A 14,848-nucleotide genomic window follows, 5' to 3' on the forward strand; every position below is an offset into this window, starting at 1 on the left:
TTTTATGACAAACTGCAGCATTATTAAAAGTCTATGTACTGTTTCCCAACAGTCATTTGAAAGATGAGGAGTCACTATAGTTCATGTTCCACAAGCACTGTGGATAAATTAGGAGCAGGGGCACATATGCAGATCCAATGTAAGTTATACAGTAAATCAGCAATATTTACAAAATGCAAACACTGTTAGTTGCCTTTTCAACATTTATTCTGTAAAGTCAGTCACAGGATTAATCCATTGAACTTCCCTTATATTGTGTTACGTATCATGTATCTACTTGTTGCAACGCTTCACTGAAGCTACATCTCACTTATATCGAGTGAAATATTCAAACCCAAGGTGTCACTGTTTTATGGCTGCAGCATTACATCAAAATGAAAATATCTAGATGTCTTGAGCATTATTTTATGCACATCTCCCTGTAATTCAGCAGGACATGTTTGGTGTCTTTGGAAACCTTGGGATCTCCACTAGAATTTAAAATAAGGCTCTGCGGGTTTGAACAAAGCGACGTGCATTTGTAATGACGAACCCACCGATGGGACTGACAGAGTTGAAGAGGTTAAACAATCTTCTGCTGCTTTGAGTTTGTTAGAAAATGAGATGTGTGTGTGGTCCGTAACGGGGCTGTACCTGTGCTGCTGCGGTGAGAGAGCAGGCTCAGTCGTTTCTCCAGCTCCTGGGCCTCATGGTTCACCCTCTCCTCTGAAGACGCCTGAGTGGCGCTGGGGTCTGTCACAGATGTTATTCAGAACATAAACACCCAAACAGAGGCAATGAATACCAAAAATACATCAGTTTATAGCAACGAATGCCAAAAGTGCAGTAATTTATAAGCAATTAAAACATCAATGGGGAAATATCCCACAGTGTTGATTCATAACTGGCAACTATACTGGAAGCTCGTCCTGACACTTCCTTCTGCTATTGATATCCTGTTTGAATCCACTGGTTCACGGCGGTAAATCACGGGGCTAATTAGTGATGAGGTTAGCTTAGTGTGTCTTGCTGTCGTCACTGAGACGCGGGATCAAATGTGACGCAGCTGAGCATTTTGTACCGCGGTGACACGGGCGCAGCTGTGAAAACACATCCAGCCACTCCAGAGGAACATGAGGGGACACTGTAACCGTGAGGTCTCGTCTTTTCGTGGCACACAGACTACCGTGCACAACATCGGGTTGAGAGAGGATAAATAATTTCAGTGAAAAGATGCGAGTGCGATTAAAGGCAACGTGGCGCCATTAAAGAAACAGCGGCTCCTTGGGTAGCGAGAGTGATGTGTGTCTTTTACCCCAGGCCATGGCGAAGAGTTCAACGGTGCTTTGGAGAGGCAGGGAAAGGGGTCACACAGGGGAACACCTTGCAGTGTTTGTGCAACACTACAGGCTTTATTAATAGCGCTGCCACGTGGGCCCAGTGGTGCGCACACTGCTCCTGGTCTCTAAAGACTGACTGGTAGTGCTGTGTAAAGATCTAATGTACCTCGAACGACCAAGGTCAGCTGTAACACTGAATCGATTCTTTCATCTGTCCAGGCGTGCGGCATTAATGTGGCAAATGTGCCAAACATGAAAATGGGTGAGATCATCAATACGGTATAATAGCTTCCTCAAATAAAAAGCAATCAGATAGGACAGACTGTCCAGTAACCGCTTGGAGTCTCATGGCACCGATGTTCCCTTCCACAAGGTGCAGGCTGTTCATAATTCTTTATGGACCTTACTCCCTTGTCAGCCATTTTGGGTTTATGTCACAGAGCTGGTGCCGGGGTAGGTACCACTTCCTGACTGACTGGAACTAAAATACTAATAATCACCGCAATGGCAGGCTACAGCAGTTTATTCTGAAGTGTCTCATTCATTTTAGCTCACATACTTTTCCGGTATTTCCTTCACAGCCCGGCGAAATGACACTGAGCAAGAAGATAGCGATGATGTGGTGCTCATCTTTTAACATTATGTGCATTTCAATGAGGTTAAAATGCTCTAAACAAAAGCTGAATAAAATAAGGCTTATGGCTTCTGGGAGCAGACAGATGTAATTTATCTTCACAGCAGACTCGTGAAAACACTTGCAAGACGTTCTGGCGGCTTCAGTAAAGTTTCTGCTGCCCATTGCGATAGATCTTTTTTCACAGCAGCCATTTCAACACGAAGCAGCAGGTAAATGCAGCCGTTGCTAATGACAGGAATTAAAACCGTTCCGTTTAAGTGAGTCAGCATGAACACCACCTGGAACTGAACATTACTGAATGTCATCAGCAACAGCACTTGTGTTTACCCTGCTATTTCATATCAAAATGGCTGCTGCGAAACAGCTCTAGTCCTCAAAACTACCAGCTTGTCCTCGACCAGTCGGGGTTTAACATCTCATCAAAATAAGTAAGTCCAATATTGTTAGGAACTGGACATATACTTGTTATTTCACAGGTTCCCCAGTGAAAATGTATTATATGAATGGCTCTTAACAATGACTGGCCTCTGGAATCCGTGTTATTATGAATCCAAATACAGTTTTGGGTAAGGTCCACCCCCAAGCGTTGTGATTGGTCGCAGCACTTGTTGTGCTTCCTGCCCATTGGCTAAAACAGCCTCGATGTGGCAGCTGTGAAAGAACCTAACCCAACCACATCCTCGACCTCTAAACCATGTGGGCATATCTTGTGTGGAACTGCCGCCTACGGGAACAAAGTTAGCAGACTGAATGGAGAGAATGAGAGACAGGACAGAGAGAGAGACAGAGAGCGAGGTGGGAGCACAACAAGCAAGGGTGAGAAACAGATAAGTGGAACGCGCGAGCAAGCTATTAATCAAAGCAGAGACGAGAAGAGAGATGGAGAACGAGAGAGCGTGCAAGCAAGTGAGTAAAAGAGATAGAGAGACAATTATGAGCAAGAAAGGAGGAGCACTTGGTGACCAAGTATGAAATGGGGGGGCTTAGGAGGCGAGTTTGGGGGGAGAAAAGAGGGGAGGGGGGGGGGCGGTGGAATCCTGTGGATGAGGTTACACACATGCCCAGAGTGATTAGGAGGGTTTGGCTGCTCCGCTTGTGTGAACTGTGACTTTGACCCCTCACTCTCCCTCTGACATCCTCCCTGCTATTTATTCTACTACACACAACAATAATAGGAGTATGAGCTCAGCCTGCGATTAGGCGCTGAGATGTGTGAAAACAAGAATACCCACAAGCCCCACAGCTGCCCGATCTACCTTTTCCTATTAGCGTGGATGATCAAAAATGTGTACAATTTGTAAAGCTGTAAAAGTGGACGGCAGCGGAAACAAACAATGTGGACCGGCTTTAGTCATCGGACAGTGTCACACCAAAATGTGCGATCAGATCAGCTGAAACAGAAGCGACAGCATATGTGGACGCTTGTCTACGTTTTTGTTTTGTTTTTTTTTTCTGACTTTTTTAAAAAATTTTTTACTTTAATCCCACTTGACAAGGCAGCATATAGCAGAGTGGCACAAAAGACGGGGAAATGAGAGGCAATTAGGCTGTGAGCCACATTCAAACTGACAATATGGTAACTTCATGGTATGTGGCTTCACGTGTTGAGTCACCAGGACATTGCCTCCTGTAAGTTTCCATAGGACTCAAGGTTATGTGTGTTTCTCATGTGATAAGTCACCGCTTATTTTATTTTTCATCTTATTTTTCAAGCTGGATTGCCAGCTGAGGAAGAACAGATAAGTTTAAAAAAAACTTTTTTAGTACAAGTTATGAACTGCCTAAAGAAACTATTCATCAAAACCCTTAAAGTTAAAGTTTGCACCATGGAAGGCAATGGAAAGCCGTGGGCTTGGTGCTCAAAGTACAAGCACACCTCTGTGTTGCATATAAAATATTGCAATTTTGTTCTAGCCAACTTTTAACCAATATTCCCAAGCCTTTTCCAATTACATGACACTAAGATCATGTTCCTACATACATTTTTAGCTGCAAATCTAAATGACTAGTAACAAAAAAAAAAAAAAATCCTTGCTGGCCTCTGGTGCAGCCCATCCTCCACCTCTCCCACTGGTAGCCAGCCTCTCTCGTCTATACATAGAAGATAATTGAATTTGCAGCTATAATAAAAGTTAGCATGGTAGTTATCCTCTTACATGTTTAAGGTGACCCCAACATTTACTTCCACCACCGTACACTTAAGTCAGGGGATAGCGAATTTCATTTACTGAAATTATAATTAGTTTCAAAGATAATTCAATTATTAAAAAAAAAAAAAAAAAAGCAGCCGTCATAATTCCTTCACATCAAAGCTCATGCATCCATGCAGGAATCCTCCGGCTTACTCTGCCCAAAAATGGATTCATTCCAGGAAGGCAGCAAATGGTGGCGTGAAACACCTAGCTTCAGCGGAGGTAAATCCCCAGGAGCCGAGACACTAGAGCAACATTTGCTTCAATTAAGTGGCCAGTTAAGTGTTTGCTCACCCTGCCAGGCAAGAGTGCAGCTAATAGCTAAAACGGAGCCAAATGGGAATGATTAACGTCATTTGATTGCATGGATATCCACTTTCCTCCTTTAATATAGTGGGCCTTACGACTAATTTGCCCCCCGCCGCTCTGCATGGATCTCTGAGGGTCAGTTGTTTTTTGCAGTCCTTCCTAGCTGAGCAGCATTAAACACCTCTGGTACTGACCCGGCAGAACTGGCCGCAGTCCAAAAGGGCCTCTGGTGGGGGAGATGCCTCTGACGATGCAGTCGAACAGAAAGCTGATCTGCTCGCTCTCCGTAGAAGTGAGGAAGAAAACACCAGCCCCTGTGGGAAACAGAGTTCATTAGCGTCTCTTCTGGTTGCATTTTCCCCAACTTTTAAATTCACCAAGTAGTTGCATTTTACTCGGCACACAGCAATGGATTGATATCAAAGATAAACTTGCATGTGGCATAGGGTTACATTAACTTAGTTATCAAAGTTGTGGCTTTTTTACTACATTTTTAGAACATATCAAATCTGTAAATATTCATTTACAACCAAAAATCTCATTTTTTTTTTTTACGACTCCCATTTCGCATTTCACTTTAATTTACTGTGTCATCAAATGGTGAAGTGAAGCAGCAAAGGTCAATGGCTATGCTCCCTCGTGGCCCCTTGACCTCGCTCTATGTACCCAACCTGCTGTTCATCACTAAAAAGCCACACTGGGTGTCGCCGACAAAGGGTCGTTGTGTTGCCTTGTCCCTGAGACCACCCATGTCAAGGCTGACCTCAATCACACTGCAGACACTCCCCTGGCCAGAGGTCACCGGCTAATTCCACTCAAGATGTCTGCGCCGGCCCAGATTGAAGATGTATGGGCCAGTAGATATGAGTCTTGCCCAATAAATATCTCCACTTATACTCTCCTCTGACTCAAGCCTTTTCTGAGTCTGAATGAGAATTGCAGCTTTTGTTTTGGCTTCCGCAAAACGGGAAAACACATCCACTCATTTCATGGTTTGGACTGCGGGTGATTCAGCATCAGCTGCTTGAATTTTTAGGATACAAAACAAGAAGAATAAAGAACAGGTGGGAGAGCTGCCTCCAGTTTATGACACTATAAAGATGCTATGTAGGAACAAAACAACCTCACTGGAACCTTATGGCTGTTTTTTCTCCAGGCAGTGAATGAATAGTTGTCCCAGTCCTCGTGCTGACGTGTTTTTCACTGTGATTCTTGTTATTTCTCTATTTTAAGTAAATCTGCCGGCTGAATTTATTGTATTTTACCGTACCTCAGCTTGGACTTGGTCTCGTAATTCACATTCAGTAAGTAGGGAGTGTAAATTGACTCAAATCTTTGCGGCGAGGCTATGACCGTCAAGGTTGACCTTTTTATTTTTACCCGGTATCGGTAGCGTCTGACAGTCATCCAAGCTGCCATTAAGTGACACCAACACTTGGAAATGAAAATGCTGAGTGCTCCTAAGTCGCTTTGAAAGTTCACGCAGGGTCCTGTTGTTTTTGACGCTAAAAAGCTGTGTTGTCATGACATCACAGAAGATCAAGGTTTACCAAGTAAACATCGACACAGATGTCAAAAAAAAAAAAAGACATTTTCACTGCTTTCTATCACACCTCGGCTGCTGATGTCATTGTCTCCTTAAAAACAAAGTCAATGCCCTGTTTTTATTGACTATTGATTTGCCTGCAGAGTCATTTATGCGTTCCTAATTGAAAACCTGAAATCACAGAGGAAAAACCATAAAGAATGCAAAGGACCGAAGAGCTGACAAAGCCTCCTCACGAGCCAAAAGTGAGAGGTCCAGCAGCACCGTCGCCCCACTTCTCCATCTGCTGTGGATAAACTGTGCTGAGAGATTACATATCCCAGGAATGCACGCCCTTCAACACACACAAACATTCAGAGGTGCCTTCATGTACCGCTACACCACTCACATTTCCTCTTCCCTGTTTTTTTTTTCCCTTCTGCCTTTCTTTCTTTTTTCCACGTTTCTATTTACACGAAATTGAAAGTGATGTGTGACCTTCTTTATATTACGCCAGGTCTGGTTGCTGGAGATGTAATCCAGCTAAATAAATCACACACCACATTCTTAAGTCTCACGTTTCCAGCGGGGGTCTTCGTGTTTCCAGAGCGCTCTGATGTCGTCTGCTAGCTGGCGTTCTTCTCGTGCCAGTCTCTGTCCCCTCCAGGTGTTGACACACACTCGCCTCCCCTTTAATGGTTTCATGTCTATTCCGAGATGAACACTACAATATACCTTATCACGGGCGTGCACACAGCTCTGACTGTCGAGTAAGCTTGGGGACTGCTTGTTGTTTCTTAAAAAAACAACTTGACTGGAGTGCCACATAATGTCGAATTAGCATGGGTGATGCAGCTCCACCACCGAGGAATCATTTCCTCCAGTCGAGTATTTTTTAATTATGAAGCAGATGTTTTCACAAGCCCTATCTGTCAAGCTTGAGCGGACAAAACACTAAGAAACACAAGCAAGTGACAAATAGTTTACTGTAATGAAATTGTAACCAATAGCTCACTAATACAACTTAAAGGAATAATTCACCCAAAAAAACATACTTTTAGACTTAACCCAAGTGCAATGTATCCATCCAAATGGTTTCTATGCGATTTGGTTTCCAATCTCCTCTGTCTCCTGAAATACTATTAAGAACCATTTCCTGCTAAACAACACATCTCTTCACCTCTAATTCAAACTCACTGGGAGCGGATAGATAAAGTTTGCCAGTGCTCTTTGGTAGGAAATGTATATTTTGAACTCCACCAGCATGTACCCACAAGGACAATCACAGCAGACTGGAGACCTGGAGGCCAGATAACACAGAAACTATCAAGATAGACAGACTACACCAAGAGGGAAAATCTCTTTTCTTGTATTTTGGGTGAACTGTTCCTTTAAGTGCTGACAGTACAGTTGACTTGCATGTAGGAGGGCTTGCGATGCCGCTTCTGCACTGACAAGCGGTTTAAACGCAGGAAGTGCAACAAGCAAAATGGAAAACTTCAAGCAAACGCCGTAATGCTGAAAATTGACTCCATGAGGAATCAGAAACCTGAAAATGAAGCTTCCACCAGCTAACAAAGCACTTCCACGACCAATTTGAATTGTAGAGAAACATGAAGTGGAAAAAGCAATCTTCCAGCGCAATTACACTGAAAAATAGCTTCATTTATCGGGCAGCTGATGGCCTGTGTCATAGGCCTTTCACACGTAAATGCAGTTCGATGATGACCTATTGAAAATCCCTACGGTTTCTTAGTGGCATCTGCGCATGTAGATGCTCGCCCTTGTGATACGGATAAAAAACACATCTGAGGGCTAATTTTTTGTTTCATAAAACTCCATTGAGCATCTCCTTAATGCGTCTGCCTGAGGGAGACCAGATGTACGAGCAGGGAGAGAAAAACACATCCAGTGACTCAGTGCAACCCTCTAATCCTCATGTTGACACTAACGTTTTCTGCACTGAGAGATGCCAGTTGGCATTGGGAGCTTCACACATAGGAATCAGCTCTGGAGAAAAAGATCCACGATGATGATGATGATGATGATGATGATGATTCAAAGCCACCAAAACGCCGAGCTCACCTTCACCTGTTAATAAGCGAAGCATCGAGTGTCGCGGAGATGAAATGAATCACGAGGGAACATATTTATTCTGCTTGACGGCTGACTCATCAAAGCGGGTTCACCAAAAAGATATCAGGAGATTTTACACAGGATTTATTAATGTATTCTTGTTTAGGCCTCTCTATAAATCACATTCATTCATCAATACTTAATAAATTATTAATGATCCTGATGCTATAGACAACAACATGATCGAAACTCTTTGTCCTCAAGCAGTTATTACCGCAGTCGATCATTCAAACTATCCTTAATTTAAAAACACTGCCTGAAGGACAACGGCAACCTTTTTCCACAAAGTTCTTGAGCCAACAACATTATTTATGCAGATGATTTTTGTTGATATAGTATTATTACTGCTTAAAACAGAAAGAGGATTAGGGCCTGTCTATTTGGTTGCTGTTATTATAACCCCACAGGCAAAATTAAGGAAACCTAATCACCAGAAACTACTAGCCGCCGACTTGTCCGGTCAGTATTTCTTTAAATCTCTCCGATCCCGCCACAACTCATTGGAGCCACTTAACCGCTGAGCCTCCATTTGCTGGTTCCAAACCGTATTGATTCCACATACATTACCACTGTCCTCGATTAGAGCTGCCACATTTCTTCGCCTCTTTCCCTCGTATCATCAAATAATAAGCACCTAATTGGTTTAACGGCATCTCTTTGATTCGCAGCTGCACGTCACATTATCGCACTGGAACAGTCGGAGAGACTCTCTTCTATCACGGACCCCGTTAAATGCACGTTACATGCGAATGATCTTGAATTACAGCCGATTATTATCCGGTCCGTTAGAGGAGGACAGAAGGAAAACGCGGTTCATGTAGTCTCTTATGACTTCATGAGCTATTAGCCCCTAATAATGCGACCTAATTTGATTCAAGACACATGTGTAATGTGATGAGAGTCGAGAGGAGCTGATAACAGCACCGCCGGCCTAAACTTTCACATTGCACTGCAAGCTCTTTACTTTGTTGCGGAAGTCCATGTTGTCTTTGACGAATTAGACTACATCTATCTTTAATCTTTTCCAAATTAAACATTTAAAGTCGAGCATATTTCTGGGTTCAACAGAACAATGTCTGGGTTTTTTTTTTTGTTCCCTAAGAGGAGTGGTTTGCACTCGCTGAACGATGTGGCCGGAGAGAGCAGTCTTAGGCTCTGTCCTGCATCGTCCTACAGCCAAAAGCCCGATGTTATTCGGGATCGGTTTACAGGGTTTCTGGCTATTCCAGATGAAAATAAGAGCTCTGGCAAGGTTTTTCATGATCCTAGGCAGATGTTCTCACTTCATCTCACAGTCCACATGAATCAATACTGAACACATTGTCTACCAGACCAGACCCATCAGCTATTGCTGCATGCCACCAAGTCCAGACTGGCACCCAAACACCTTCATATGTTTAGTGTCCACAAGTAGAGCTGTTTAGGATCGCCAAACAATGTCTGTAACCTTGCATTTTTTGAGGTTATAAACAATACAGGTGTTGCTGCCGCTGCACTGAGTCTGATCTGATGTCTCCTTAAAGCATCACATCAAACATTACAGTTTTAGTCGCTGTGTCTGACATGCTCATTCATGCTCTCTTTCTTATTTTGCGCTTTTCAACTTTCTTTTATTTCCCAAAGGTGTTAATTTCGCTGTTGTTCTTCCATGCTTAGCTTCCTTTCCCCTTGTTTTGTAAAGCACTTTGGTACACACTGGGTTTGTGTTGTTAAAGTGCTACATTAATAAAGCTGACTTGACTCAACCATATGTGCAATGCCTCTTAATTTTAGAGCCCCTTTGATTTTTGCTTTTCTTTTTTTTTTTTTTCTGCGTTTCCTTCATGCTTCACAAACACTTTATGATCAGAGGGACCATCTGCCAAAACACTAAATGTCATTTAACGGAGCCACATGACAGCTGAAAGGCTAAAAATGACAACAGAAACTGTAATAAACTCACAGTAACCACATCGCGTTCCCCCCTCAAACACAAATCCGTTTGGGACGGGCCCATATCTGCGCAGGTCCGGGAGGTTCCAGTGGCCGATAATAACAGGGGGGACGTCCCGGGCGAGGGCCAGTAAGTTGTTGCACAGATGAAGAGTTGCAGGTCCGCTCTCCAACTTGGTCCCTGGTAAGACTCCAACATTAAATCTGTGAACTGAGGGGGGAAAAAGAAATTGAAAAAGTACCGAACAAGGGCTGATAAAAGCAGCTTGTATCAATGACTTCATGAAAAAGACTGGAAATCAAAGTGAGCAAGGAAAAAACACTAATTTTAGAAACAACTTAGGCTTAAAAACATAAAAGCAACTCCAGCCATTTTTACCTGAACCCCATTTCGCTGTATTTTGCCATCGTACTGCTCGATTCTGACCAAAATCTTGACAACTGCTTCAGTTCAGTTCAAATCAGTTTTATTTGTGTAGCGTCAAATCATAACAGAAGCCAAACTTTGGCTCATTCCATGAACCAAAATCTCCCCCATGAGCAAGCACTTGGCAAAACTACAAACACTCGGATGTCTTGCCTGCGTGGCTCAAACTCATTCAGTCCACAGGCCATTAATGTGTTGAAAATGTACGTGCCTTGGCTGCATTTGGGGATGATTTTGGATCATCCGTTTGCCCTGTAAAACTGCAACGGAGAGCCACACACGCTGGAAAACACGACACATGTAGCTCTGTATAGTAAAGCAACTGTTGTGATTTTGAAAGGACTGGTATGATATGAAATATGATGGTATGACAGAAAAAGACAAGAAACTGGAGTTCAAGTTGAAAATAGCCAGAGTCATGCTTTAAAAGGAACAGAAAACATTATTTCATCATAAGATGATTAGTCCGGTGTGGATTTGATTTGATTCAGCACTAAAGTAGAAAAAAAAAAAACAGCTGCACACAAAGAGTGAGATCAGTGAACTGCGCTCTGAATGTAACAGGCTCAGATCTAAAGCCCAATGCAATCAATCAGAGCCGCTCATAAACATCTGTGTAACTGAGGCAATATTGTTGCTAATAAGCAGCAAAACAGGAAAGTTGGCCAGGACTCAGGAAGATACATGTCAAATTAGGATGTGGTGTGAGGACTCAGTGTGTATTTGTGCTGTGTTGTGTACACACATCACTGGTTTGTGTGTGCTTGTGTGTGTGTGTGTGTGTGTCGGTGTCCTGCGTGAGTCAGTGGCGATGCCCACACACATGCCCTAAAACCAAGTCTCCCTGATGGGAGTTTTGTTCAGAGAGTGCAGAGTTCCTCGATGTAGCGTCGCCTCCACCATCTCAGTGAGTGATCCCTCTGCGAATAAACTCTGCCAGGTGAGATTGATGGAGCCGATGATGGGAAAATGTCGGCCAGCGGCGTCGTGTCATCACTCAGTTTGAGGAAGATTCATATGGTGTCACGGAGCACAACAAAAGCGCTGCACATGGTGGCCGTCGGCCCACAGGCTGGCAGGTGACATTTCTGCAGGCCTGGCCACGCTCCACGCTGTGGTATCACCATTAGGACCAGGCAAGCATGCGCACGCCCACACACACACACACACTCCACTTCTCTCTCTGCTTCACACACACACACACACAGGCACACATGCACGCGCACACACCCACGCCGAACAGAGAGGCACAACTGCAACCTGTTGTCTGTAACACCATGTCCCACTCCGCACCATCAGGTCCCTTAACAATGTGATTAGTAACCGCCTGAAAATTCAGCTGGACGGCAGCCAGCAGCTGAGCGCGCAAAACGTGTCTATTAGTTCATCAAACTCGCTTATTAAAGAGGAACGACACCCAAAGGAGGCTCGGACCAGAACGCAGATACATGGAGGGCATTTTAGCACAACTGTGTCCATCACTCTGCTCTGAATAAGAGTTTGACTCTATGATGTTCAGTCCAGCTTGAGATATTTGCCTCTTTTTAATGCCATGACAATGTTAGAGTTAGACAATATTAGTAACATCGCAATATGGCAATGAGTGCAATATTCAGTGCAGTAATGGTCTTAAAAAACAAAAACAAAACATGCCAGCCAAAGCCTTGTTTGTTCAGGTGAAAAAAATGGAAAATGCCTCATGGATAAGCTTTGGTTCGCTGTGGCCGGTGTGCCTTTTAAACTATTTGGATACTGGAAGACAGAAATCCTCACACTGCTCGCATGTTTTTACTATTAATTTTATTACAAATGCCTAAAGGCCAACAGCATTTCAGAGGATTACTTGTAGCCTCAATAAAATAAAGAAATAAAAAACTTCCTAAGTGAGTCAGCAACTAATTGCCTCTTGTTCCCAAAGTCAAAACAGCACTGTGGTCACGTAAATATGTAAAATGGCCCAAAAATTCAAGGGGATTTTGGGATTAATTTGGGATTAATTAACGAAAACACTTGATTTTTCACAGCTTGAGGGCACATTACAAGGCATTTAACAAATTTCTCTTTGTTTCTGAGCAGTAAAAATCAAAGATTGATAAAGTTTGCTACTCTGACCAGATAATTAACTTGTTGAAAAGTACTTAAATCAGAGTTTATTGAAGAACATTGTGTTATTTTGTGAAAGCTGCAGTTTGGGACATTTTTTTTAGTTGCTTACGCACGGTCCTGAAATGACCCATGTACCAAACATGGTTATAACATTGAAAAAATACTTGACCCTCACCAGCCAGTAGCAGGACAGTGAAAGCTCCTCACCTTCTCCGAGGCTGTAACGTATGCGGACGTCCCACGCCAGCAGGGCCTCTTTGGTGTCGAAGCCCAGCACGGCGGCCTGGTTGAGGCAGAGGACGGCCAGCGTGTAGAGCACGCCCTCGTACCACTGTCCCGCCTCCAGCCCGCAGATGTCCTCCAAGGTGACGCTGGCCCTCTCCCTGTGGCCCTGGGCTTTGTCCGCCTTGTCTTTGAAGACCAGCAGCACGAGGCAGTCTGGAGGAGGGAAGGCACGGGCACAGTGCACCACAAAGGCAGAAAAACACAGCTTTCATTGGCCTTCACCTGGAAAGTATCTTTCTCATGTTTACGGAGGAGTCAACACCAGTGAAAACTGTGTGTGTGTGTGGAAGATGAAGACAGAGCCACATGAGAGTGGCTCACTCAGTGCCGGCCCTCTAACTATTGAAACAAGTCCAGCTTCGGCATTGCCTGGACAATGAAAGTGGAGCGGGGAGTGCAGAGCTGGAGAGATTTTGAATTCAAGTGGGCAATCACTCAAACATTTCAACATGAAAACCGCTCTGGCCTGTTTTTGAAAGCACCAGATTCCACTTTCTCATTGTTAAGAGAAACCCAGTTTACACCATGCCCAAAACTGATACAAACACAAATTACACTTTTGTACTTTAAGTCAAACTATGTGCTTTGGTCTGTTTGTAAAATGATCATGGGAATGTGAGGCGCATGTGCCAGGTTACTCATTAAAACCTTTTTTTAAGATGCATTCTGCCACACAGTAGCCACTTTGGTGTCTGCTGGTCTTTTGGCACCTTCGGGGAATCGGTATCAACTGACAAAACAACACTGTGTGTGTGTCTCTCTCTCCACCTCCCTCACACACACACACACCTCGTACACCTCAGCGAGGCATGAGCACAGACAGCTGGGAAAACACTGACATCAAAGGTTTGAAGAGGAGCGTCGGCGCAAGTTAACCTGTGGAGCATGTCACTTATCAAGCTGCACCACAGCACGTTCAAAAGAAACCGAGATTTACGGTGCAGCTCGTGTAACTCAATGTGCCATCACTTTCAGCTCCAGTTGCATAATCATCGAGCCCAGTGCAGGAATGAAAGGCCCGGTGCCTCCAGACACAAGCAGCTGGTGTGTGCGGAGACATTGGCAAGCTTCAGTGTCCAAAAACTTAAACCAGTCCCTGCAGATGTGCCACAACAAGGAATTCACTCAACTTGGATTCTAATCTGTGAGAGACGGTGTTTTAAAGTAAGAAAACCAACTAATTCATCAAGAATCCATTTCCCCAAGTTACAGACAAATGCTGAAAACTCCACAGCAAGCGTGACTCTGTGATTTTCTGTTCAGTGTGTTACAATCAGGAATGTTTTGAGGCCACTTTGCTGTGTTTGGACCTGGCTTTGTAGTACACACGCATCTAAAAATACAGCGAGGCTTACCGTGCCAGTCCTGGACAAGTCAGCTATGGGGACTGGGCCTAAGTTCTGAATGAGGACATGAAACCAGACTCTGTGGGAGCAGGGGGCTCCGTGGAACTGGAAAATATTCATTTCATGGCATGCAGAATAGCATCTGTACTATTCAACTTAGTCTACTATCTGCCTCCGCTGTGGCGCACTGGCCTACGTGCGCACTGGTCCGTTTACGCAATTGCGCAAAAAGTTTACACAGAGGCTTGAGGGATTAGTTACAAAGAGAAATGTGTAAAATTGACCGGCGAGCGTCCGTGGTGTTACCTGCTACCGGCGACGGCTTGCGAAGCACGACCCACCTAGTTTTCCACTGGAAGACACAGAAAAAAAGTAGAGAGAAAACTTTTTTAAAGCACGAGTAAAGGTGCGCTGCGGTTGTTGTTCAGTGCCCGTCAGACATGATTTTTTGTTTCTCATGATAAACACCTTTTTTCCATCTCTGAATTTGACATATCCCTCCACGACAACAGAATCCGTCATCTTCAGTCATGGTTCCTGACAGCTGCAGAGTCGCTGCCTGAATGAGGGGTCACTTTCAAAATAGCTGCTCTGCTTGAGGGGCGCAAACTCTCCCCGGGCAGGACGCACACAA

The 14,848-nt window shown here is 44.0% G+C and overlaps 1 protein-coding gene across 1 annotated transcript in view; it reads right to left on the bottom strand.

Annotated features, from left to right (window-relative positions):
* The window catches only part of dok7a (docking protein 7a), a 33,016-nt gene extending 18,280 nt beyond the window's left edge, over positions 1-14,736 (bottom strand). Inside the window, exons 1-6 of the mRNA XM_030075737.1 lie at positions 14,683-14,736; positions 14,521-14,566; positions 12,791-13,021; positions 10,061-10,261; positions 4,652-4,771; positions 634-732 (exon numbers count right to left, since the gene is read on the bottom strand). Coding sequence (XP_029931597.1) covers positions 634-732; positions 4,652-4,771; positions 10,061-10,261; positions 12,791-13,021; positions 14,521-14,566; positions 14,683-14,736 — 751 coding nt within the window. The remainder of the gene's footprint in view (positions 1-633; positions 733-4,651; positions 4,772-10,060; positions 10,262-12,790; positions 13,022-14,520; positions 14,567-14,682) is intronic.
* Between the last annotated feature and the right edge of the window lie 112 nt (positions 14,737-14,848).

This window comes from Myripristis murdjan, chromosome 18 (genome assembly GCF_902150065.1).
Source record: "Myripristis murdjan chromosome 18, fMyrMur1.1, whole genome shotgun sequence".
Lineage (NCBI taxonomy): Eukaryota > Metazoa > Chordata > Actinopteri > Holocentriformes > Holocentridae > Myripristis > Myripristis murdjan.